This window comes from Lipotes vexillifer, unplaced genomic scaffold (assembly GCF_000442215.2).
Source record: "Lipotes vexillifer unplaced genomic scaffold, Lipotes_vexillifer_v1.1 scaffold93, whole genome shotgun sequence".
NCBI classification, from domain to species: domain Eukaryota; kingdom Metazoa; phylum Chordata; class Mammalia; order Artiodactyla; family Lipotidae; genus Lipotes; species Lipotes vexillifer.
Genome location: NW_006786452.1, coordinates 179,126 through 203,387, shown reverse-complemented (window position 1 = coordinate 203,387; position 24,262 = coordinate 179,126). Strand labels below are relative to the sequence as shown.

The following is a 24,262-nucleotide window of genomic DNA, read 5'->3' as shown; positions in this document are numbered from 1 at the left end:
CCCTACCACCTTCAAACCCTCACATGAAGGTATCTAACTGGTGGAGACCTATTTCTATCCTGAACCATAACAGCAATGGAAACTGGGAAATAGTTTCAGCTCTCTGGCCTCTGCAAAACAGGACTGCACAAGTGTGCCAATCTAGCACATCCATCAGAGGAACTAAGGCAGTAACTTCTAATTTTCCTAAAAGAGGGACTGATAAACACAGTTTTAGTTTATCGACAATCCATTCATAACAGCTGAAGGGAAACTTCTCTCTGAAGTCCTCTAAGAGATTTCATCAATCTTCAGAGATCTAAGGCATCACTAATAGAATTTAAATGCACTGTCTCACTCCATTTCACCTTTCTCACCCCCATAACTTAACCAGCTCAATCATGGCCAGGCACCAATAGTCACTGGGACAACTAAGCCAACATTTAAAGTGAGGGGGAAATGATCACTTTCATCCTGTCCAAGATCTCCATTCTCAGAATGGTAATAACCAGGGAGTAATTAACTAACTATACAGTTCATTACTTTTTACTTTGCCTTGATCCAGAAAGCTTTAAGAGAGCTACTAACTACAGCATAGCCTTGGACAGATTGACTAGACTACTGATGAAACTCTGAATGTCGGCCACGTGTACAGCTCATTTTCATACAAAACAGCCACAAAGCATTCCTTACACTAAGGTCACAGATGATCCTGGCCCCCTGGTCAACATTAAGTGCACCAGGAATTCTTGCTTCATCCAAGGCAGCCATAGAGATTTGTAGTATCCTTGATGAGAATTTGACAGGACCTGGGGGCTTTTTGTTAGATGGCAATAAATTGAATGAACCAGATCTTTTTTCTTGGTATGTTTAAGTATGAAACACACTGAGGCCCACCTGAAGGGGGTCAGGAAACTAAGAGACACAGAGAAAAGGATGCCAGCCAAAGCTAAGATGTAGAAAGAAGAAAAAGCATTTGAAAGAGGTAAAGAGAATCAGGTGCCACCTTGGTGGAAGCCATAGAAACAGAGATAAACTAAGATATGAAAATGGTAACTTAGAGACACCCAACCTATGGCCGTATACATGGAAAGTCATCTGGCTCTAGGATAGTTGTGCAATTTTGTACTTTTTTGGTGATCTTTAATAAACCACACCCTCTAAAGTGATCTCAGCATTTCTTTCCCTTGCAACCTCAATGATCCTAATTCATATACCAGTATTCCCAGAGTAGAGGGAAGTGACCTCTCCACTTTTATCCCATTCGAATGAGCAGTCTCTGTATGCAAATGAAGTTGGTGAGGAATTTACCATTCAACAAATCCCCATAGAAGTGGCTCATGGGAAGGTAAATCTGTCATTTGGTGCTCTGAGGTTTAAGGAAAGTCTTCATCTGTTCTTTAACAGACCAGATGTTTAAATGGTTCTTCCTGCTATGGGATTCACAGAATAAATTCCCCAAATGACAGAAATGTGGTTCAACACCTAAGCAGACAGTGGGTGATCAGATAAGGGCAATACATTCATCAAGGCACATCTCATCGATTTATCAGATAAATTAATCAGGACAAAAAAACTACTATGAGCATGGAGAATACGAGGGATGAACTGTGTCTCCTTGGCTTTTTGCAAAATCCTGGGCAAACCATCTTGATTGCTTTGTGTTGTTCCCTGCTTTTATAGCAAGTACATCTGGAAGGGATGAATAGAGACCTCATCTCCCAGTTCTTTGGTCTTCTTTTCGGACACCCATTTAGTCATCCGTTAAGTCTCCACTTCATGCAATGCCCAGTGATAGATGCTGGCAATACAGCACCTACCTACCACCTGGGAAAGATTGCAACTAATTTTGTCATTATAACTATGGTAAGTGCTCTGAAGGAGAAGCACAGAAGTTGTGAGGATGACTAACAGAGAATGTCTTGGGAGTCATCAAAGGCTTTCTAACCTAAGTGTTTACTGAAGTAGAACTAACTCAGCCAAAAGGGACCAGAAGAGCTTTCTAGGTAGAGAACAGCAGAGGCTAAGACCCTGAAGCAGAAGACGTAAAGCAGACAGGATGAACTATTCAGGCTATTGCAGCCAGAAGACAGAGAGGAAGGCCAAGAGGGCAAAGATACATGTGCTGAAAGCAGGGACCAGAACCTAGTCCTTGAAGCCACATTGAGGATTTGTGTTTATTTTCTATTCTGGGTGAGGAATATTTGACCTACTATTTGGAGCCAGTGGAAATTTTGCCCTTGATGTTTTGATTCTGTAATTATGAATACACCATCTAACCCAAATAATACAAAATAAATGAATTTTTATCTAAAAAGCAGTCTTCTTAGCAATTAAATCAATTTAATTCTTGATAAATTACCATACAGATTTCCATTTCCTTTTTAATTTACTAAAATTAAGATCCATTTTTTATTATAAATTTTCCATGGAAACTCGATTCATCAATAGTTTTATCCTCAAGTTATCTTCAATGGTCCTTATCAAGACTTGAGACCTTAATCATTTTTATTAAAATTTCATCAAGTGTCATCTTTAATCCCTTTCAGGGTTTTTTTTGTTGTTATTGTTGTTGGTTATGTTTATAAGCAATGCTCTCTTTGAGTTAGATGAATGAGTTTTTATTTATTTCTTAGCTAATCCATGAGAAAATCTTGTATTGTCCCTGTACCACACTTTGAGAATCACTGATCTCTTGTAATGTTTCCCAACAGGTGGTTCACATACCACTTGCTTTGAGGTGGCAAAAGTATTTTTTAATAATTATGTATTTTAAGTGCTCATTAGCATAAGTTATAATACATTTGACACGTGATTATTCCTTAAGACACATTATATCTGTCCCAAGTTAAGGAAAATAAGTCATTTGCAAGTGTCCAATCAAAGAACAAAAGACAAGTCAAACGTTCTGCTCAAGTTTTCCATATTTTCTACAAGGAGAGTGGATTACTTTCACCGTGTGAAATTATTCTTTGAAGTATTCTATTACCATTTAATTCTTTTGAAATCAGTCACGTGCTGATGTGGGATGACATAGAGGTCAGGTTTCAAAGGATTCTGGGAGAGTAAAAGGGAGTTATATTTCCAAGAAAAAGCAGAAAAGAGGAATGTAGTTGGTTAACAACGTGCATTTTGCAGTCAATCTTATCTGGGTAGGAATCCTAGCTTTAACATGACTAGCGCTGTGATCTTGTACAAATTACCGTTTGTAAATTGCAAATTCCCCTTCTACCAAATGTAAATAAGAATTAACTCGTAAGAGTGACCATCAGCTAAGATACCACACATAAAACAAGTAACAGAGCCTGGCACATAGGAGTACTCAGTATACAGTTATCCTTACAGATTTTAATTATCACCTTCAAGTCCCCAGAGCTGCTACAGCACCCAAGTCAGAGCACACGCTCAACGAATAGATTTTGGGGATGAAGGCAGGTGGCCTGCCTTGGTAAAAAAAAAAAAAAAAAAAAGGGGGGTTGGCGGCGCACACCTGCCCCGATGTTATGCGAGGGTCTGGAAGATTACAAGTAAGGTAATCTTGGAAGGTGTGGCTTCCAGGTCAGAACCAGCAAAATTCAAACGTCCAGAGCACCGAGTCTAGTCAAAGGGTTGGAAAAAAAAAAAAAAAAAAAAAAGGGGGGTTGGCGGCGCACACCTGCCCCGATGTTATGCGAGGGTCTGGAAGATTACAAGTAAGGTAATCTTGGAAGGTGTGGCTTCCAGGTCAGAACCAGCAAAATTCAAACGTCCAGAGCACCGAGTCTAGTCAAAGGGAAAAATCGCCAGCGTGCCACAACTGCCCGGCTGGCTGCGCGTGCGGCGGCCGGAAGGCAGATGGCGCGCTCCGCGACCCGCCCGGTCGATCGACCAGATCGAGGATCGTCAACTCAGTTCTAACTGCGCAAAGTGCTCCTTCTCGCGAGGCTTCAGACCAGGCGGCTGGGGGAAGGGGCGGACCCGGCTGGAGAGAGAGGAGGAGCGTGAAGCCGCCGCACGCTGCGTTCCCAGGAGGCTGTGCGCGCCCCTTTCTTCCTCCAGGATAGTCTGAGCGGGTGCGTGAACTGATCCCTGCGTAGTGGCCATGGCTCTCCACGTCCCAAAGGCCCCGGGCTTTGCCCAGATGCTCAAGGAGGGAGCGAAGGTAAGGAAAGGAGGAAGGAGGAGTGAGGGGGAAGAGTCGGCGTAGGGCAGCGGAGGCCGCAGCGAAGGAGAAGGGCGTACTAACGGGCCGGGCGTGCTCCCCCGACACAGCGGTTGGAGGGAGAGAAGATTCCAGAAAGGGAGGTGTTCTCGGGAGGGCTCTGCCGCGGAGGCCCGCGGGCATTTTGGTTCTTTACGGACGCCGGGGAGGGTCGAGCGCGCAGAGACAGCGAGTGGGGGACGAGGTCGCAGACACCGCGTTCTGTACTTGGTTGTCGGACAGATGTAAGGCCGCTCCTGCATTTTCCCTCCGTCCGTAAAACGGGGGTGATGAGTCTCTCCTTTAGAAGGCGACACAGGTGAAACAACATAGGTGAAATTGCTTTGGGAACTGCGAAGCCGATTGCCACAATTCAGGGAGTGGGTGGTGCGGTTAAGAGAGGGACAAAGGCCTGTCTTGGCAACTTTTTTCAAAATGAAAAACAGCGGGCTCCCCATTTAGTTCGCAGAAGCAGTGCGTTATAGTAGGATAAACAGTGGTTACAGTGCGAATGGATTCTGGTCCCAACTTAGGTTAGCTAGCTTGATGTAAAACTTAACCCTCTGGGTCTTGCTTTTCTCATTATTAAATTGAGCAGATTGGACGAAAAGGGTTGTAACGATCACAGTTGTAACCCACAAGGTAAGTGACACCCTGGCCTAAATAAAACTGCTTTGTTTTATGGCGAGGTCTTGGACGTAATTTCAGAAGTTTAGTTTTTTTAAAATGTCTTAAAGCACTACTGATAAATGTGTCTCTTGTGTTCAAATGGTAGTGTTCCTTTATTTGTCCCCCATATTTTCTGTGCTTAGTTAAAGGTATGTAGATAGTGTGGTTCCATTTATGGTAACAGGTTTAGGGAACTAGGTTCTTGTTGGCATGATGCACTTTTGGGATGTTGTGAATATAGTAAATATCAAGGTTTAATGTAAATATTGGTGAAAGAGCTTCGCTGAAAATGACATTGCTCACTTTTTTAAAAGGCTGAAGAACGTCCACGGTTTTTATTTTTCTGAGGCAGAAATAATAAATGGCCAAATGAACAAAAAGGATAATTTCAAATAATGATAAAGGAAATAAAGTCTGCCTCTAAAAAAAAATTAAAAAGGATGGGTTGGGGTAGATAGAGCAATTAAGATGTTCAGGAAAGAACTCTCAGCTCGGTGCTTAGTGGCCAAGGTTAAAGGCAGAAGTGTTCCAGGCCGAGGGACCAGTGAGTACAAAGACCCTGAGGGTGGAATGAGTGTCACCTGCTAAAAGAAAACAAGAAAGGTGATAGGGCTGAAGCTTACCAACGGAATGGTAAGAGATGAATTGAGAAGAGTTGTAGGCAAAGGTTAGAATGTGCCTACACATTTATCCCTAACAGGGGCTTTACATTTTTTCTTAAGTGATGGGAAGTCATTAAAGGGTTTGACAGGATGTGATATATGATCAGAGATGACTGTTCCTCAGAGAATGGGGATGGGGGGAAAACAAGAATGTAAGGTAGGAGATCTTTAGAACGGTATTGTCTGTCTGCTGTGATGGAAGTGTTCTATATCAGGACTGTCCAGTATGGTATCCACTAGTCACAAGTAGCTACTGGGCACTTGAGTTGTGCCTAGTGCAACTGAGGGACTGAATTTTTAATTAATTACTTAAAATTTAAATAGCCACTTGTGGCAACTGGCTAATCTCTTGGGCAAAGCAGCTCTAGAAAAATGTTCACATGAACAGTAGGCTCTTGAAATTTATCTGAGACCACAGGTAAATTCCAAGTCTAAAAGAAGTCCAGTGTAAAACTTGAGAATTTTAGTACTGTGACCAATTCAGCAGTTTTCAGTGTGTACATGTTGGAATTATATTGCAGTTCAAATGAGCATTCAAAATCTGTATGCTTTGGTTCCTAAAAATTTATGAGGCAGATATGTTAATTCCCAGTGAACATGGAACTGCTGGTTTTACAATGCTCAGGTTTTAACACAATAAATATTCATGACCACATTTCAACTTTCAGAAAGTACTGATAAACTCTGAAAAGGTATTTTTATCTGCAAGAGCTCACTTGCTTTCTCTAATCAATCTTAGCACTCTTCCCTGCACTTTTCACTACATTTTTTAAAAATTATAGGTTTATGTTTTGATGTGTAAGTAGGTACCTGTGGTCCCTAAAAATGTCTTGCTTCATTCATTCAACTAGTGGACAAATCTGTGGATCATTTGTGAATACCAAACATCATACTTTACATATATAAATCTTGTTTGATAGTTTCAACAATCCTCTGAAACAGGTACTGTTGTATTACCCCATTTTACAGATGAAGAAATTATTGAGATTCACTGTCCTGCCTAATCAGAAGTTTTCTTTGACAGCATTTTTCAGGGTTAGAAGAGGCTGTGTACAGGAACATACAGGCTTGCAAGGAGCTTGCCCAGACAACTCGTACAGCATATGGACCAAATGGTAATTTCTAAATTCATGTTTTAGGCGATACAGTACTGTAATAGAATTTTGTGTACTAGCTCTTTCAAACTTGTTCTGAGGATATTATATGTAAATTGAGAGTTTTCGCCATAATATAGTATGGCATTGAAAATTATTTCATAGCTCAGTGACACCAGTACAGTGTTTCTAATCTTTAGTCAGCAATTCAGATCTTTTTAGAAAAGTTGGAATCCAAATGTTACGTTTTGTCCTATTGAGAGGATAGAAAAGGTATGGTGCTTTCACCATTGAGGCAGTACCTAGTGTTCACGGTTGTAGATGCAGAACAGATCTTTTACATAGAGTGACATTATAATTTAAGGGAGAAAAATTCTCTCTTGTCTCCTACCATCGACTGAATTAATTGATGCAGATTTATGGAATAAGCAAAAAAGTAAGTGTACTTTTAAATAATTATTTTAGTCTTTGTACTAAAGACTAAATGCTTAATATGCTGTGTTGATTGAACAAAAATATGACAAAATTGGCATCCTCGCTAATAAACATTATCGGAGATTAAAAAGGAAAGAGTACAGGTGTGCAGTCAGGCAAAGCATAGGGCTATGAGATAACCTTAAAGAATAGATAATGTGTTTTGAGTTCTTACAAAGTTATTTTTAGGAATGGATATAAATTTATATTTCTTGACTAGATTTTCCCGGTGTTTGGAGAAGGGTTTGAGTAATAATGGATTTCTTTTTCTAATTGTTATTTTTGAGGAATGAACAAAATGATTATCAACCACCTGGAGAAGTTGTTTGTGACAAATGATGCAGCGACTGTTTTAAGAGAGCTAGAAGTAAGTTATTTCTTTAAAAAAGCCAAGAAATGTTTTGGTGACATCAAAAATTCAGTATATTTTAATGTAAAAGAACCTTTATTTCAAATTGTATAATAAGGGATTTTCTTATTCCCAACTTGAAAATTCATTATTCAGATTTTCCTAATTATAAAGAGTCCTCTTTATGTCTAACATCTTAGCAACTCAAATTTTAAATCTCCTAAATTATTAATTTATGGAATGATTGGTTGTGATTAAAAAATATGTTTGCTCATAATCATATCAAATTGAATATATTGTCTTGTTCTGTAGAGTGTGACACTGAAGTGAATTATTCCATAATGTAGAAACATCTGATACTTGAAAATAGTGGTGTTTTTTTTTTTAACTGTCTTTGTGAAGATAAAACAATCAGTTTGTGGAATTTTGCTTTGTTCACCTGCAGTTTTGATGTTACAGAATCTGTAGAATAGATACTGCCAGCCGAGGTATGAGGACAGCCTGGCACCTGAACACATAGAGCACCATTCCTCAGCCAGCTGCTAATTGAAGCATATGTTCAATCTCAGGGAATTTTCTTGAACTTAGCTCTTAAAGTACCAGAGCTTAATGCTTTTAGACAGAACTCCATAGATAAGTTAACATTTCTCCAGCTTCTTAAATAACAGTATAGTCTTGAAGTAATAATATTGAACAAAACAAATTTAATTCCACAAGATATTTATGGAGGGGTTTGTCATTGTGAATGTGAATGTTGTACTCTGTGATGTTCTCAGGAGTTGTTCAGGTGTGACGGGGATACTATCTTCGTAATAAACTATAGTGTCAGCTTTTTAGTTTTCTCAGTGCTATCAGCTGTTACTCTGATTATTTCTTAAAAAGCATCTAAATCCTAAGAAATGATCACTTAAAATTTTGATATACTGTTTTTAAGAAATATTTTATATTCCCCTTCTTTTAAACCATAATTGATAACCCCTTACAAAAAGAATACATAAAAATTGAGACTTGGGATGAAGTTAAATGACATCTATTTTAGCGCTTCTGAAGCCTTTTTTAAAAGTGCCTTAGGTTTAGTGGTTGGAATTACTTTGTTTTTTAATTTAGTGAATATATAATAAAGTTATGAACCTTATGTATGCAGGTGTACATACTGGGTGACTGACCATTAAAAGAAAGTGCCTGTGAAGTTATTTTCATTTATGGTGATGCATTCGTGTTCATAGGCCTAGGCGGACTTGGATTGTCTTCTTGTGACTACACTATAAGTAGTGTGTAGCAATGTGATCAAATGAGTTACCTGTCTATCTGACAGGTAACTGTTACTTGTCAGACAGTTACCTGTCTGTCTGACAGGTATCGCCCATAGGGAGATTGGAGTCTATTAATTTAAGAAGAAATGGAAATGAACAATTTTATTTTGCTTTAAGGATCAAATGTTTTAGCTTGATATTCAAATTCAGACCCCTTCTGTCAGGTACAGCATCCTGCTGCAAAAATGATTGTAATGGCCTCTCACATGCAAGAGCAAGAAGTTGGAGATGGCACAAACTTTGTTCTGGTTTTTGCTGGAGCTCTTCTAGAATTAGCTGAAGAGCTTCTGAGACTCGGCCTGTCAGTTTCAGAGGTGAGTGTTCATTTTATTATCTACCCGTGTTTCATATTTGCTTATGTATATATACCTACTAAATAAAAGTCGTTAGTAATAGCTGATTTTGAGCAGTTTTCTCTGTGCCAGGCATTGTAGTACATATGCTTCACATGCAGTATCTCATTCTATCCTTACAAGAACCCTATGAGTGGGGCCTATTAGAAGTAATCCTGTTTTGTTTCAGATAAGGAAAGTGAGCCTTAAGTTAGAAAAACCTTGCACAAGTAGCTAGTAATGGCAGTTATGATTCAAATTTGGGCTCTCACCAAAGCCTGCACCCTTAAATAGTAGGCTGTGCCGTGAATGTTATTCTGGAAGTGTGCTTTGTTTTTTTCTATTGAAAATAAAGATTTGTATTCATTGGGTTACCAAAATAAGCTACCTTAAGTCATGTCAAAATTACATCTTTTGAAGAAACATTTTTGCTTTTTACGTTTAAGGTCATAGAAGGTTATGAAATAGCCTGCAAAAAAGCCCATGAGATTCTTCCTGACTTGGTGTGTTGTTCTGCAAAAAATCTTCGGGATGTTGATGAAGTGTCATCTCTACTTCATACCTCCATAATGAGTAAACAATATGGTAATGAAGCATTTCTGGCCAAACTTATTGCTCAGGCATGTGGTGAGTAAATATCAGTAAATGAAAAGATCCAAAATTAAAATGTCTTAATGTGATTAAGATATTTTCTCTGTTGTCCAAATATATCTTTTGATATGTCTCATTTTCTTAACAGTATCTATTTTTCCTGACTCTGGCCACTTCAATGTTGATAACATCAGAGTTTGTAAGATTCTGGTAAGTTTAGAAAATGCATTAATGTTATCTAGATAGATCAGATATTTTTTTGCAAAAAAAAAAAAAAAAATTTCTGTTAATCTAAATTTTACCTTGTGGGTTTTAGGCACTTAGGACTTCCTGCCTTTGTTGTAGCATTTGGATATTGCTAGACTGTAATACTACCACTTGTTAAATTTAAAAAGATATCAACATATTATCTTCTTAAGTCATCATTTTTCCATGATAGCTGGAAGGTTGAGAATAGTGCATAAACAAAATATTAATTATTTGCAATCTTGATATATGCTGACTTATAAAAAATGAGCTTAGAAGGCAGTTTTGAATGAGGTTCAAGTTTTTCTTTTGCTCTGTAATAATAAAATTCATACTTTTAATATTTAAAGAGTATGTATTTGATAAAAATATTGTGCTTGATGCAGTAAAACCTATAACTAGTGATTTTACACATGTGATTGTTAATGTAGCTGAGTTTAGCTTACATTAGTACATGTGTTAGCTATAAGTGTGTGTGTATTAATATACGTGCTGGGTGTTTTCTGACTTTATCCATGCACTGCCTTCCCCTTCGCCATTACATGGTAAGCTTGTGAAATCAGAAACTTGGCTTTGATCCCTATTCTGCCTGGTACATTGGTACAGAGTGAGTGAATGGCTTAGAGCAGTTGTTCTTTGATTCTTCTCCGTCCATAACAGTGGCTCATTGCCACAGTAATTCCTGCATTGAGCAGACTGGTATGCTTTATGTCCACCACCTTACTCATCCCCAGGAGTCACTGCCTTTGTATATTATATTATTTAGAAATGAATATTTTTGGTGCATGCAGAATCAACAAATTAGCCCTGATGTTATTTTCATGAAATCACTGGTGATTTTGATATCCAATTCCTTAGGGCTCTGGTGTCCATTCCTCTTCAGTATTGCATGGCATGGTTTTTAAGAAGGAAACTGAAGGTGATGTAACATCTGTCAAAGATGCAAAAATAGCAGTGTACTCTTGTCCTTTTGATGGAACGATAACAGAAACTAAGGTATGTAGATTTCAGAACCTTAAAGGTAAAAATTTGCGGTTATCCTTTCAGATAGTTTTAATGATTCTAAAATTTTGAGGTAGAGTTTCCTCTTAATCCAGTGAATACTGCATAATTATTGAAAATTGTTGGGTCATGTTTATTTTTTAATCAGACATATTTGAATATCTAATTCAAATACTAAGTACAAAACTTGGAACATTAGATGGTGACAGTATTGTTTATATTCTAATAAACAGCTCTTGACTTCTAGTAGAACTTACACAGTTCAGCACCGCGGCACGCGGGATCCTCCCGGACCGGGGCACGAACCCGTATCCCCTGCATCGGCAGGCGGACTCTCAACCACTGCGCCACCAGGGAGGCCCCAAAATTTTTTTAATAACAAATTTATTTTTATTTTTGGCTGTGTTGGGTCTTCATTGCTGCGTGCAGGCTTTCTCTAGTTGCAGCAAGCAGGGGCTACATGGGGGCTACTCTTCGTTGTGGTGCGCAGGCTTCTCATTGCGGTGGCTTCCCTCGTTGCAGAGCATGGGCTCTAGGCACGCGGGCTCAGTAGTTGTGGTGCACGGGCTTAGTTGCTCCTTGGCATGTGGGATCTTCCCGGACCAGGGCTCGAACCCGTGTCCCCTGCATTGGCAGGCGGATTCTTAACCATTGCACCACCAGGGAAGTCCCTGAAGTTTGTTTTTAAAAATACATGTTAAGAAGTTTGAAGTGTATGTTTATAGGTCACTGTTGATTGCATCCCTAGAATTCTTGAAATCTGAGTTGTGGACGGTTTTTGAAGTTTTGCAGGGGTGGGGTGGGGTGGGGCTGGTCACTTAGTCCACGTTTTAGAAAAAGTTTGAGAACCACACGTTGTTTTGGTTGACATTCATCAGAAGACATGTCAGGAAACCTGCCTGACATCTAAAAGTACAGTGTATTTCTCCAATTTTCCATCAAAGTGCCTGTCAAAGAGCAGATGCATCAGTGTTGGGGGCAGGGGCATTGGTCTAGGAAAAAGCTGAATTTCTGTTAATTTCATACAAATTTTGTATTCTGCTTCATGTGCATGTTTATCTTCATATTTTTCTCCCAAATCTTTAAATTTCTTCAATAAAATGTTATTCTGTGACTTTGAACAGCAACGTGGGGAAATGGTTTTAAAGAAAATCCTCACTTATTTTGCTAGGGAACGGTATTGATAAAGACTGCTGAAGAATTGATGAATTTTAGTAAGGGAGAAGAAAATCTCATGGATACGCAAGTCAGAGCTATTGCTGGTACTGGTGCAAATGTTGTCGTAACAGGTGGCAAAGTGGCAGACATGGCTCTTCATTATGCAAACAAATACAATATCATGTTGGTGAGGTAAGAGAGGACTGCATTCTATTAACCTGGATTGTAAATGGCTTTGGGTGGTGAAACACCAAGCAAATAAATTCAACACACCATGAAGACTGTTGAAAGGGGGAAAGTATGAGGTATTAGATTGCACGGCAAGAGGACTTAACTTGATCTAGGGGAACAGGAAGCACCTCTGAAAACTTACCTTTAGGCCGAGAGCTGAAGGACCAGTTAGCAGATGTTAATTGAAGAGGGAGAGGGAGGAGCTTAAGAGACCAGACACAGACCTGGTACCCACTGCCAGCTGGAGTGTGGGGTCAGGAATATAGCTTTAAATTCATGAACACGTTTGTGGCTTACACTAGACAGTTCACCCACCCGTTCCCACCTCTCCAAGCACCTAATATAACGTGCAGAGTAAATCACTCTTCTCATAGAACACGCAGTTGCCCAAAGTAAAGCAAAAGTTTTCTGTGTACCAGGACTTCCTTAGTGTTTCAGAACTTGAACCCTTGACATCCTAAGGAGACTGGAACTCTCCCAGTTTTAGAATAATACCCTAAACACCTGTGACTGGATTGCACAGTGCAGTCCAGACCCATTCTGAGCTTGAACCTTCAGGGTCAAAAGAAGGTGACCTGAGGCCCAATGTACAGTTTCCTGTTTAATCTCTTGTGTTTTACTATGGTATCTCATGGAATTAAAACTTGTGTTAAGGTCTTTGTTTTGTTTTTTAAAGGCTGAACTCAAAATGGGATCTCAGAAGATTATGTAAAACAGTTGGTGCTACAGCTCTTCCTAGATTGGTATGTATTTTGGACAATATTAGAGTTGAACCTATTTGAATTATTTTTATTACAAGAGTCATTTTCTCGCAGACTCCTCCTGTCCTTGAAGAAATGGGACATTGTGATAGTGTTTACCTCTCAGAGGTTGGAGATACACAGGTGGTGGTTTTTAAGCATGGTAAGTAGTAGTGGTAAACTGTATGTATATGAAGTGTGGGGAGTTCATTTCCTTTTACTAATCCCCAAGTATATTTAATTTATTGACAGAAAAGGAAGATGGTGCCATTTCTACCATAGTGCTTCGAGGCTCTACTGACAATCTGATGGATGATATAGAGAGGGCAGTAGATGATGGTGTTAATACTTTCAAAGTTCTCACAAGGGTCAGTATCAGCATTCATCTTAATTTAGTATTTGTAAGTCCTCAAAAACACAGTTGACAGACATTCTGAGAACTTGAAAATGAAAAATGAATGGCTTGTGTAAAGCAAAGCACCTTCCTCCTTAAGACTCCACTTAAGTATGTGTTGCTGATGAATTTTCTAAAATGAAATGAAAAGGAGTAAATAGCAAATCAAGGCTTTTTTTTTTTTTGGGCGGTAAGCAGGCCTCTCACTGTTGTGGCCTCTCCCGCCGCGGAGCACAGGCTCCAGACACGCAGGCCCAGCAGCCATGGCCCACAGGCCCAGCCGCTCTGCGGCATGCAGGATCCTCCCGGACCGGGGCACGAACCCGCGTCCCCTGCATCGGCAGGCAGACTCAACCACTGCGCCACCAGGGAAGCCCAAGGCTTTTTTTTTTTTATATATAACTGTTTTAAAGAGATGGTTTATGGTGGTTTTCAATTATATACCTTCAGTTGCTTCAGCACTATTAGTGCTATATCTGGAAATACAGATAACCGCATAGTAATGTTCCCATTCTTAACTTTGGTCCTTCTTTTTCGTATACCAGACACTATGGTGCAGTAAGGTAATTTGTTCAAATCATGCCATTTTTATGACATTCATAATTGGAATTTGAATTTTATAAAACTTGTAATTGAATCTGATTAAAACCTCTAGTCTGGTGGAGTACTGGAATCTGAAAAGATTTAGAAAACTGGAAATTGCTTCTTGCTGACTTCTCGTTTTTTGTTTTTTTTTTAAACTACGTATTATAGGATAAACGTCTTGTACCCGGAGGTGGAGCAACAGAAATTGAGTTAGCCAAACAGATCACATCGTATGGAGAGGTATATGGCTTTCTATGTACAAACCGACTTTCTTGTCGTTGTTTGAATAAAATTGAGTAATCACATTTTTGTTTTAGACATGTCCTGGACTTGAACAGTATGCCATTAAGAAGTTTGCTGAGGCATTTGAAGCTATTCCCCGGGCACTGGCGGAAAACTCTGGAGTTAAGGCCAATGAAGTAATCTCTAAACTTTATGCAGTACATCAAGAAGGAAATAAAAATGTTGGATTAGATATTGAGGTATTTGAAAAAAACACTATGAACTTGTTTTATTTTGTGAATGCACAACCTAAATATAGATGTATTAAGTTTAAAAGGAAAATCAGAAAATGTTCTGATTTGTGAGCAAATGATTTTCATAACAGTTAGCTTTTTCATAGTTTATCTGATAGAGAATTTAGTATTCTGTTTTATTAAAATTTGTTTTATAGTGTAGATGGGGTAGTACTTTTTCCTAGCTGCTTACTCTAGTTTTATTTAAGTAGCCATGTTTCTATTGAGTACAAATATTTTCACATAAACATTTAAAGTGAAAGAATAAAAATAGTTTTGTGTTGACAGGCTGAAGTTCCTGCTGTAAAGGACATGTTGGAAGCTGGTGTTCTAGATACTTACCTAGGAAAATACTGGGCTATCAAACTGGCTACTAATGCTGCTGTCACTGTACTTAGAGTGGATCAGGTGAGTGAGAAGTGAAATTTTGATCTTTAAAAATACTAATTTTTATATAGTTCGAAGTATATTTTCATGGAACTAGAACATAGCACAGTTCTCATTCTATTCAAAGTACCCCCCCCAAAAAAAATTCGTTTTAATTCTATTACAGTTTTAAATTGTTTTGAATGTATTTCAGCTAATTTAAAATTAAGATTTTGCCAGTGAAAGAATCCTTTGCCATTTGGGAACTGGAGTGGGTAAAATAAATCTGATATAGATTCATAGTTTTCAAGACTTTTTAGACTAAGAACTCCTTTGTACACATAATCTAGAGAGGAAGTTCAATATGGAATATGGAAGGGCCATAAAGATCTGAGGCAGATATTGCAGACTGCAGTATTCCCTCCCTTATATGCAGTTTTACTTTCTGTGGTTTCAGTTTACCCACGAGTCACCTGCAATCCCAGAATATAAGAAAGAAAATCCTAGAAATAAGTAATTCATAAATTTTAAATTGTGTGCCATTATAAGTATACTGCGTGATGAAATCTCACACTGTCCTGGTCCAGGACGTGAATCATCTCTTCGTCCAGCATATCCACGCTGTGTGCACTGTTAGCCATTTCAATTATCAGGTCAACATATTTTACTTACTGGTCCCAAAGTGCAAGAGTAGTGATGCTACCAATCAGATATTATCTTACTGTGCCTAATTTATATATTTTATCATAGGTATGTATGTATGGGAAAAAGCACAGTTATAGGGTTCATTACTATGCTCAGTTTCAGGCATCCACTGGGATTCTTGGAAGGCATCTAAGGGGGAACTACTGTACCACCTTGAAGGAAGTGTGGAGATGATAGGACCTGGCATTTAAATTTTTTCTTCTGTGACAGATTATGTCTTGGGATACTAAGATCTTAAGGTATAAAAAATCATAGTATTTCTGCCAATATTTTTGAGGAATTATGGCAGAGAAGAAAAGTGGTGAAGACTATTTTGGATTCACAGATAAACCAGAATTCAGTTTTTCAAAAAGGTGTTTTCTAAACTTAATGAAATGTATTTTCCTACAAAATTCTAGAAGTGATTATTAACCAATGAATAATTTTTAAATACTGAGTAGAAAATTTTAATTGCTAGGGGCACAGTATAAATCCATTAAATGAAAATTATGCCAAATTAATCGTGGGAGAAGCAAGTTTTAGGTAGAAATGGAAAAGAAATTAGACTTACTTTCAGATCAGTTGGTTGTAATTATAGCAAAGCAAATTTCTCTTCGGTAAAGGAAGAACTTTTCTTAGGTAAGATGACCAAAACTGGAAACCTGGAGATCCAGTTTCAACACATTGAAAATAATCAGAGACTGGATATCTATGTACTGGATTTATTAATAGTGTATTTTTATATCAGTGCCTCAAATAGTTTTTAGTGGAAGAATATGTTTTTGGAGTTTTTAAACAAAGATAATGTTTAAATGCCTTAAGGAAATGTTTGTTCTATAAGTTAACATGTGGCTAAGAATAAAAAGGAGGACCAAAAGTATAAGGGGACAGGAGAAGCTAAGTAGATTGAAGCATGAGGTAAGCAGAAATTCTAATAGTAGAAGTTCCTAAGGAACTTGTTGAATGTCAGTGTCCAAGCAAGACAGTAATGTTAATAACACAAGTAAGTGCCTTGCTCACACAGGTACTTCTGAATTTCGGTTTTAAACTGGGAAGGCTGTGTTTTGTTTTACCCTAGGGGAGGATGTTCATTGTTATGTGCCCTTAGCACTCTGTACATGAAATATGTATCTGAAGAACCCATCCAGCTGTCTAATGAACACTCTTCAATATAGTTGTACCTCTTTTGCATAGTACATATTCTGGAAAAGGACTTGAAAATCAAGTTTTAAGCATTGGAAAATGTAGTAGGGCTGGATTAATCTTGTTCAAGTGTTTATTTCACTAGTTCTCAAATTGACTATAGTCAGTATAGCATCAACATCACTGAAGAACTTACTAAAAATACAAATTCCCAGACCCACTGAGTGAAACTCTGGAAAGAGGCCCATCAGTCTGTTTTAAATAAGCCCTTCAGTTGATTGTGATGCCCACTAAAGTTTGAGAACTGTTTTTAGGTACTTTTTTCTTAAACTATACTTGGATTCTAAAATTATACTTACTGCCTTTAATTCAATCTGAATTTATCCTCATTTGGTAAAATGTTCCTCCAAGAATTTCAGGTTAGGTTTCTTTATGAAAGCAGCTTCTGAAAAGGGGTGGGAAATCTATTTACGGTTTGTGTTGCATGAGACTCAAGCCAAACCCCTTGATGTTATACAGAAAGATCTCTTAATTATAAATTTGGGAAGCAGTGAATACTGTATCCAATTTTGAGATTTAGAATGTTTATCAGAGTTTTACAGTTCTGCTGTGGGGAAAGCCAACTGACTTTAACTTCTCCCCAATTTATTTGAGCCCAAATCTACCACACACCCCCCACACCTTTCCCCCCCCCCAAACATAAATCCTTTAAAAATGCTATGTGATTATACTTGGAAAATGCTGGATTAGTGCATTCTAGATAAATGAGGCTTCTAGCATGTTTCCAGGCAACTAGGTGCTTGGATTTTTTCGTTTATGAACACACATTTCCTGTATTTGAATGGCTCTCTTTTATAGGTACTAGAAAATGTCATTGTTGAGCTTTATATATATTTTACGTATCGACCACTTTAGATTATAATGGCAAAACTGGCAGGTGGACCTAAAGCTTCTAAACCACAAGGAAATTGGGATAAAGATGGTGGGCAAGACGAATCTCATATGTAAATAGCAAATCAGGTGCCAAACTGACTGATTTATGCCAGTGATACATGCAGATATTTTTCACATTCCGAGCATTGGGTTGTTGAGGTGCCTGTCTTAGAATGCCCCTCGCTAATGTGTGTGAATTTTGTTGCTATTAATGTCCACAAAAGTGGAAAACTCACCTGCTGGACAATAACAGTATGCTCGTGTTTCATATGCAGTGTAATAACAGATTGCTCATTGGTGATGATTGCCTAATAATGAAACAGGGTAATAGAGAAATATTCTTTCTCTTCACTCTGGAGCTTGAGTTTGTAAGTATACTCTTGTGGATTTTGTTTTGCAGATCATCATGGCAAAACCAGCCGGTGGGCCCAAGCCTCCAAGTGGGAAGAAAGACTGGGATGATGACCAAAATGACTGAACGGCTAGATTTTTACTGTAGGTGAAGGCTGTGTTTGTAGTAGTACTCTAGGAATTGCCTGATGTTTTCATATTCTCCTAAATTAAGAAGTGTTTTGTGTACCTTGTATTCTCGGCTGGATAATACAATAAACATGTTGTTACTATCAAGGCCTCTTTGTCTGAGGACCACTGTTCTTGGATCTGGATGACCTATTTTGTCTCAACCTTGTTAATGAAATGAGCTGTGGCACTTAACGCAAGTCACCTAAGTTATGAGGGGCCTGTTTGCAATATAAATCTGGCCTGCTGCCTGTTTTTATACATAAGTTTTATTGGAACACAGCCATGATCAGGTATTTATATATTGCCTATGGCTGCTTTTTACAAGGGAATGGCAGAGTTGGATAGCTGTGACAGAGACCAAGTGGCCTTCAAGGCCTAACACATTTAGGCCTTGACATTTACTTAGGCCTAAGACATTTACTACCTATAGGAAGTCTGTCAGTCCCTGGACTAGATGTATTTTTTCACAGCTCTGAAAATCCTTAAGACTGAGGTGACTTGTTTCAGTAACATTAAATGATGTGTTAAATAGCTGACTTAAAACACATATATTCTGGTAGCAAAGAACAAAGACACTTGTGATGCAGCTGAAAACATGCCTCCTGACATATAAATGAAGCAAGTCAGTTTTTATACAGTGGATTTTTGAAAAAAGCAAAGACCATAGTAAAAAGTTAATTTAACTTATTTTACAGAACATGTGCTACTATATGTTTTGGTTATATAAGGTCTTTGAATAACATTTTGAAATTTTATACTGTTTTTGGTATTTCAAAGGAATTTGGATGCAGTATGGCTGACTGGGTCTTAGGTAAACTCATCAAGGAATTCCTAATAGAGAACCTTACAGGAAGTTTAGACAGGTTTGGTATTCTTAAGGCTTTTAGGGTTGTTTGCAACTTGGAAACAGTAGCTGGCTTGGGTAAAAAAAAGGAATTTACTAGGACAGTTCACGGACTTTCTGGCCAGAGGCTGGCATTAAGGGGATTCCAATGAATGTCTTCTTGGGTCGATTAACAACTGCACAGAACAAGTGCGGAGTTCAGCTTACACCCCAGCTTATGCACACTGCATGGCATCAGAAGCATTATATGTGTTACCACCAAGGTCAAATACCTATGCTTATAAAATTAACACTTTTTTGCTTTAACTAACACACTTGAAGTTTCAGTCTGAAACTTTTAAATGTTTTCTAGTAGTGTATGTCAGTACAACTTAAAATCTTCTAAGTAATAAAACAAGTTTTGGGGGTAATTCATTTTATTGATGTGTTGCAAACCACCACCCAGACGTATTAATAAGCACAGAGGACTTAAGTAATTCAGAATCCTTTCCAGAAACTGGAAGCAGGAATAAAAACCACTGTGACAATACAAAACCACTGTAAATTTTTAGGTATCTTCCCTTCAGTAATTCAATAAACATGATTTCTTCTGGCATGTATTTAATTTTAAGTGAACATGACTTACAGTTAGTCTTTACTTTTTTATTATTACAGCCATTATAAAAGCCATAAACATGTTTCCAGAGAAAGCACTTTTTGAAATTGTTACAGTATTCTCTCATAAAATAGGAGGTAAGCCTGTGAATTTAGTACTTTAGTTGTAGGCACAGCTTGCACATGTGTGTCGCTGATGTGAAACCACTGTCCTTTGGTTGATTCCATTTCAAAATCTGTCAGGAGGAAATGTAAAAAATATATAAATGGAAAGATTCAAGTTCATCCTTTTTTGGTTTTGCCATAAATATCTGCTGAATACCAGAATTCTGTAAGACCTCTTTCTTACCCTGTAGAATATCACCGTGGAGAACAAGATTAGAGAGATGACTGTTCGCAGATCTTGCCTTGGCATAGGCAGTGTAATGCCCCGACCTCATGGTACCACTGTGTTCAACGACTCCATATAAGGAATATAGTACCCTTGTAGTTTCTTCAGCAACATTCTTTAAAAATGAACAGGAATCAAAAGTTAGTTCTAGTCCCATTTATACAGATGCCATCAGCAAGACAATTTTATTAAACTATGCAGAGGGTCTCTAACCTTCGAGAATGCAGAAGTCCTGAGTCTGAAATGAACTATTATTTTCTCCCTACCTTTTCTCAGCCTACTGAGTGGTATCACACATGTTTTTACTAGAAAGTTGCCATTGCTTTTGCCCTGCTGGAAGAACCATAAACCAGGGTCTACCTGCTATAATCATAGTTTCCTGGCCCAGATACTTAAGTAACTGAACTTGCCAAAGCTTCTTTAGGAGTCTGGGATCAGATAATTCCAAAATACTTAACAAATCATCCTATTTCCAGCCCAAAATGTACACCTTTAACAGCAAGAGGATAGCATTTAGGTCACACCCAAGACAACCCCTTAACATTTTCAAATATCCCCTGCAGATCTGGTGAGAAGGACATGCGACCACTCAGGAGCTCACTTTCCCCATCTAACATGGAGGCTGCTTATTTTAAGATCACATGTGCTGTAGGGCTGGTCAGCAACAGGGACAGGTGTTCGAGCTGGGGGCCACTTGCAGACAACTCCACTTACGTTCTCTTGTAAAAAGTCTTCCTGAACAAGCATCACTGCCCTTCAACAGTACTGTCACTACACTCTCTCATCTTTGCCTCCCTATTTGCTAAAGAACTCTTATTACATCACCCCAAAACCTGTCAGCTTCCTCAGGGATTTCAGTGGCCAATGAACGTCACGGGATTTTCCCTGCCATTCCATTTTAACCAACCACAGCCAGGACTACATTCTGGAATCGGTCATCACTCAACCCTTTAACTTCAAAAATCTTATTCATTTTCTAGTCTCAGTCTACAATTCCATTCTTCCAACTCTCACCTATACTAGTCAACCTAACAGGATCCTCCAACCCTCGTTTTCTCCTGACCTATGAGACCTCTTTTGGCCTCATTCCCAAAAAAAAGTCTCTTCACTTCTCAAAATGTAATGGAACAGCAACATCACATTACCTGAGAGCTTACTGGAAGGCAGAGTCTCAGACCCTGCCTCACACCTGATTTCCATGTGATTCACATGCACATGTCATTCTTACAGACAACCTCTCAACACCCACCTCATCCAGCTCATCACATAACCCAACTCTGAATTCCACGACGCACCTTCCCCGACCCCATACACAGACAGCTGCCATTGCTAGGAAACAATTCTGTAACCATGCAGCCTGGAAAATTCATGATTTTCTACCTCACCAGGTCCTCGATGTGACTGTATAATTTATAATGTGTCCTCAGTTAGCTGCCTCTTCCATGGATGTCCTTCACAGCAACTAGACCAAACTTCCACCGCTCGCCTGTAGCCTCTCCTTAGAGGCGACCTCACCTCCCACTTCAGGAAAACTGAGACACCACCCACCCAGCTGCATGTTGCCCACTCTCAGGAACGTGAAGTCTCCTCCCTTTGGTTCAGAGATTCTCCAACTTCGTGTCCTTATCCCAGCCTTTCTGGTCTTCTCCAGGATCTTTGCTCAGTTATCTCTCTTTTCTGTATCTTTTACTTCTAGATTTTCCTCTGCCTACAAACCTAATTAAGTCTCCTAGTATTAAAAGAAAAATCTTCATTGATGTGCCACGTTTCCTTTTCAGCAAAAGCTCTAACATATCTGTATGCTCTCTCTCCAATATTCTCATTCATTTCTCAACCTACTGAAGTTACCAACACTTCTTAAAAAATTTACCATGACCTCTATACTGTCTAACACTCCCTAGTTTTTTTCTCTGATATTCTGACACTGAGGCCACTTAATCCTTTCCTTGAAACCTGAACACAGGACAATAGCATTTTAAGCAAAAGATGGATTCCTGATGACCCTGTGTTCAAAACTAATCCAACCAGAGCTATTTCTATTTACAGGCATATCTCATTTTATTGTACTTTGCTTTATTGTGCTTCACAGAGACTGCGTTTTTTAATAAATTGAAGGTCTGTGGCAATCCTGCACTGAGCAAGTCTATCGGTGCCAATTTTTGCTCACCTGGTGTCTCAGTGTCACAGATAATTCTCAAAATATTTCAAACCCTCCACCAGCAAAAAGCTTACAACTCACTGAAGGCTGAGATGATGGTTAGCATTTTTTAGCAATAAAGTATTTTTTAACTAAAATATGTGCATTGTTTTTTTAGACACAGTGCTATTACACAGTTAACGGGTTGCAATACAGTGTAAGCATAGCTTTTATATGCACTAAACCAAGAAATTCGTGTGACTTGCTTTATTGCAATATTTGCTTTATTGTGGTCTGGAATGGAAGCCAAACTATCTGAAGTATGCATATACCAGCAAAAGTGGCCCTGGCCTATGGTAGTAACATAAAAATAATGACAATTCACTTAAGTATTTAAAATCTGAATAAAGAACAACAGTATAGCTTCTTTTATTCTCCAAATTCTTCAACATGGAGATTCGCTGATATCCTCGGTGGTGTCTTCTTCCACCTACACCTCTTACACTCCGATGCTCGCCAGAGTTCTGTCATTAAGCATCTCTTCTTTCTCTCTCCTTGTTTACACAAGAGATCCTATCCTCTCATAGTTTTAACCACCACCTATGTATTGATTTCTGAATCCTTATCTCCAGCCCTAACCCCTCTATTCTGGCCCTCAGACATGTACATCCAAATGTTTTCTAAACATAGCCACATGAATATCTCAAAACTATCTGAAACTCAATGTTTCCAAAACTGAACTTATTATTATTCCTTTCTCCGCCTCCCAACCTGCTCTTCTTCCTGTGTTTCTTACCTCAATTTATGGCACTCCCAACTGCCCAGACACTCAAATCAGGCCCTGGGAATCGTACTCAACTCCTTCTGTGGCACCCTCAGCATCCATTTAAAGACCTCTGCCTCATCTTCCAGAGGCAAGAGATCAAAAGTCTTAATTTTACCTCCTGAAATATTCCTTCAATCTCCCCATCTCCAGCCCTAGTTTAGGCTGTCATCATCTACTGACTGAATTAACTCAACAGCCTCCTAACTTCCCTGCCTCTACTCTTGTCCTCCTAAAATCCAGCCTCCATTGCTTCAGCAAGTAATCTATGTAATATACACACCTGGCTGTGTCACCCTGTTGCTTTAAGTTCTTCAGTGGCTCCCCACCGCATACCTAATAAAGCCCAAGTTTCTCATCACGATAATCTTCCAAAACCTCATTCCTCTCTCACTTCTCTGGCTTCATCTCCTAACGTTCCCAGACCTTGTACTGTAAGCTCTAGACCTGCCTATACAGACAGTCCCCGGCACCCGCCGTGCCACTCTACATGCCCTGCCTTTGCTCCTACTGTCCCCTCTGCCTGGAAAACATGCTTCCTCTTGATTCATAATACTAAGTCTTACTGCTTGAAGTAGCAGTTGAGGCAGAGCCTCCAGAGCCTTCCCTGAACCACCAACATACTGGGTTAAGTGCTTATCACCCCTGCTCTGTGTATACCAATCCTAGCACTCAACCATATTAAAATGAGATTATCCATTAATGTATCTGCTCATCTTTAGTTATATGCCCTCAGATCCCAAGACGTCTGCCACAATAATGGGGGTTCAAAAAAATGTTGAACTGAAATAACAACCTAATATTCAACATGATTCATCACAGATCTTGACATTATAAAGGTACAAAGATCAAAGACCCATTCTACTCAGTAGTTCCTATCAACTTCATACATATGTGAGTTGCTGTTGGAGTATTTGGTAATAAGCTATGATTTCCCTTTAAAGGATTTTCCCAAAAAGGCAAGTTCCACCTACCTTACATTTAAGGGTACAAAAAGGAGCCAAATCTAAGATTTCTGGAAATTTTATGTGTCTGTTAACTTTGCGTAGGTTAAAACCAGCCTATAAAAGAAGGATAATACATTAAGTTCTCTTCCTGGAAAAGCTGTACATGTTATGTAAACTATAGTCCCACCCCAATGCCCAGAAGAACAGTAACATCCAGCCCTAGTTTAATCTGCTTAGAAGACTCTATCCCCCTGACTACTAATTGATTTCCAGTTGATTTGTTTTTGCTAAGTGCAACACACACACACACACACACACACACACACACACACACACACACACACACACACACACACACACACAC

General features: G+C 38.8%; 2 protein-coding genes across 5 annotated transcripts in view; one reads left to right on the top strand and one right to left on the bottom strand.

Moving 5' to 3' along the window:
• Positions 1 to 3,849: 3,849 nt before the first annotated feature.
• Positions 3,850 to 18,272, top strand: CCT8 (chaperonin containing TCP1 subunit 8). Of its 2 annotated transcripts, XM_007458803.1 has the most exons (15): positions 3,850 to 4,120; positions 6,515 to 6,605; positions 7,346 to 7,425; positions 8,885 to 9,034; positions 9,499 to 9,679; positions 9,792 to 9,853; positions 10,748 to 10,885; positions 12,063 to 12,241; positions 12,957 to 13,023; positions 13,096 to 13,183; positions 13,273 to 13,388; positions 14,168 to 14,239; positions 14,317 to 14,481; positions 14,803 to 14,922; positions 18,041 to 18,267. In XM_007458803.1, exons 1-15 carry the CDS (start codon positions 4,061 to 4,063, stop codon positions 18,116 to 18,118), a joined length of 1,647 nt encoding a protein of 548 aa, XP_007458865.1. In that variant the 5' UTR covers positions 3,850 to 4,060; the 3' UTR covers positions 18,119 to 18,267. The 2 variants fall into 2 exon arrangements, with proteins under 2 accessions (XP_007458865.1, XP_007458866.1); XM_007458804.1 differs by lacking the exon at positions 7,346 to 7,425 and having other exon boundaries at positions 18,041 to 18,272.
• Positions 18,273 to 19,404: 1,132 nt separating this feature from the next.
• The window catches only part of USP16 (ubiquitin specific peptidase 16), a 27,977-nt gene continuing 23,119 nt past the window's right edge, over positions 19,405 to 24,262 (bottom strand). For 2 of the 3 annotated variants that reach the window (XM_007458800.1, XM_007458802.1), the window contains 3 exons: positions 23,926 to 24,012; positions 19,950 to 20,106; positions 19,411 to 19,836 (listed from right to left, as the gene is read on the bottom strand). In XM_007458800.1, the coding sequence (XP_007458862.1) occupies positions 19,712 to 19,836; positions 19,950 to 20,106; positions 23,926 to 24,012 (369 nt within the window). In that variant the 3' untranslated portion in view covers positions 19,411 to 19,711. Of the gene's footprint in view, positions 19,837 to 19,949; positions 20,107 to 23,925; positions 24,013 to 24,262 lie in introns of all 3 variants that reach the window. The other variant, XM_007458801.1, reaches the window with a different exon arrangement.

Bases quoted from the DNA above. Each gene is read 5' to 3' on its own strand.
- CCT8 (XM_007458803.1), top strand. From the start codon at position 4,061: ATGGCTCTCCACGTCCCAAAGGCCCCGGGCTTTGCCCAGATGCTCAAG. The intron at 9,680-9,791 runs GTGAGTAAATAT...TTTTCTTAACAG, and splicing joins ACTTATTGCTCAGGCATGTG to TATCTATTTTTCCTGACTCT. The intron at 10,886-12,062 runs GTATGTAGATTT...TTATTTTGCTAG, and splicing joins GAACGATAACAGAAACTAAG to GGAACGGTATTGATAAAGAC.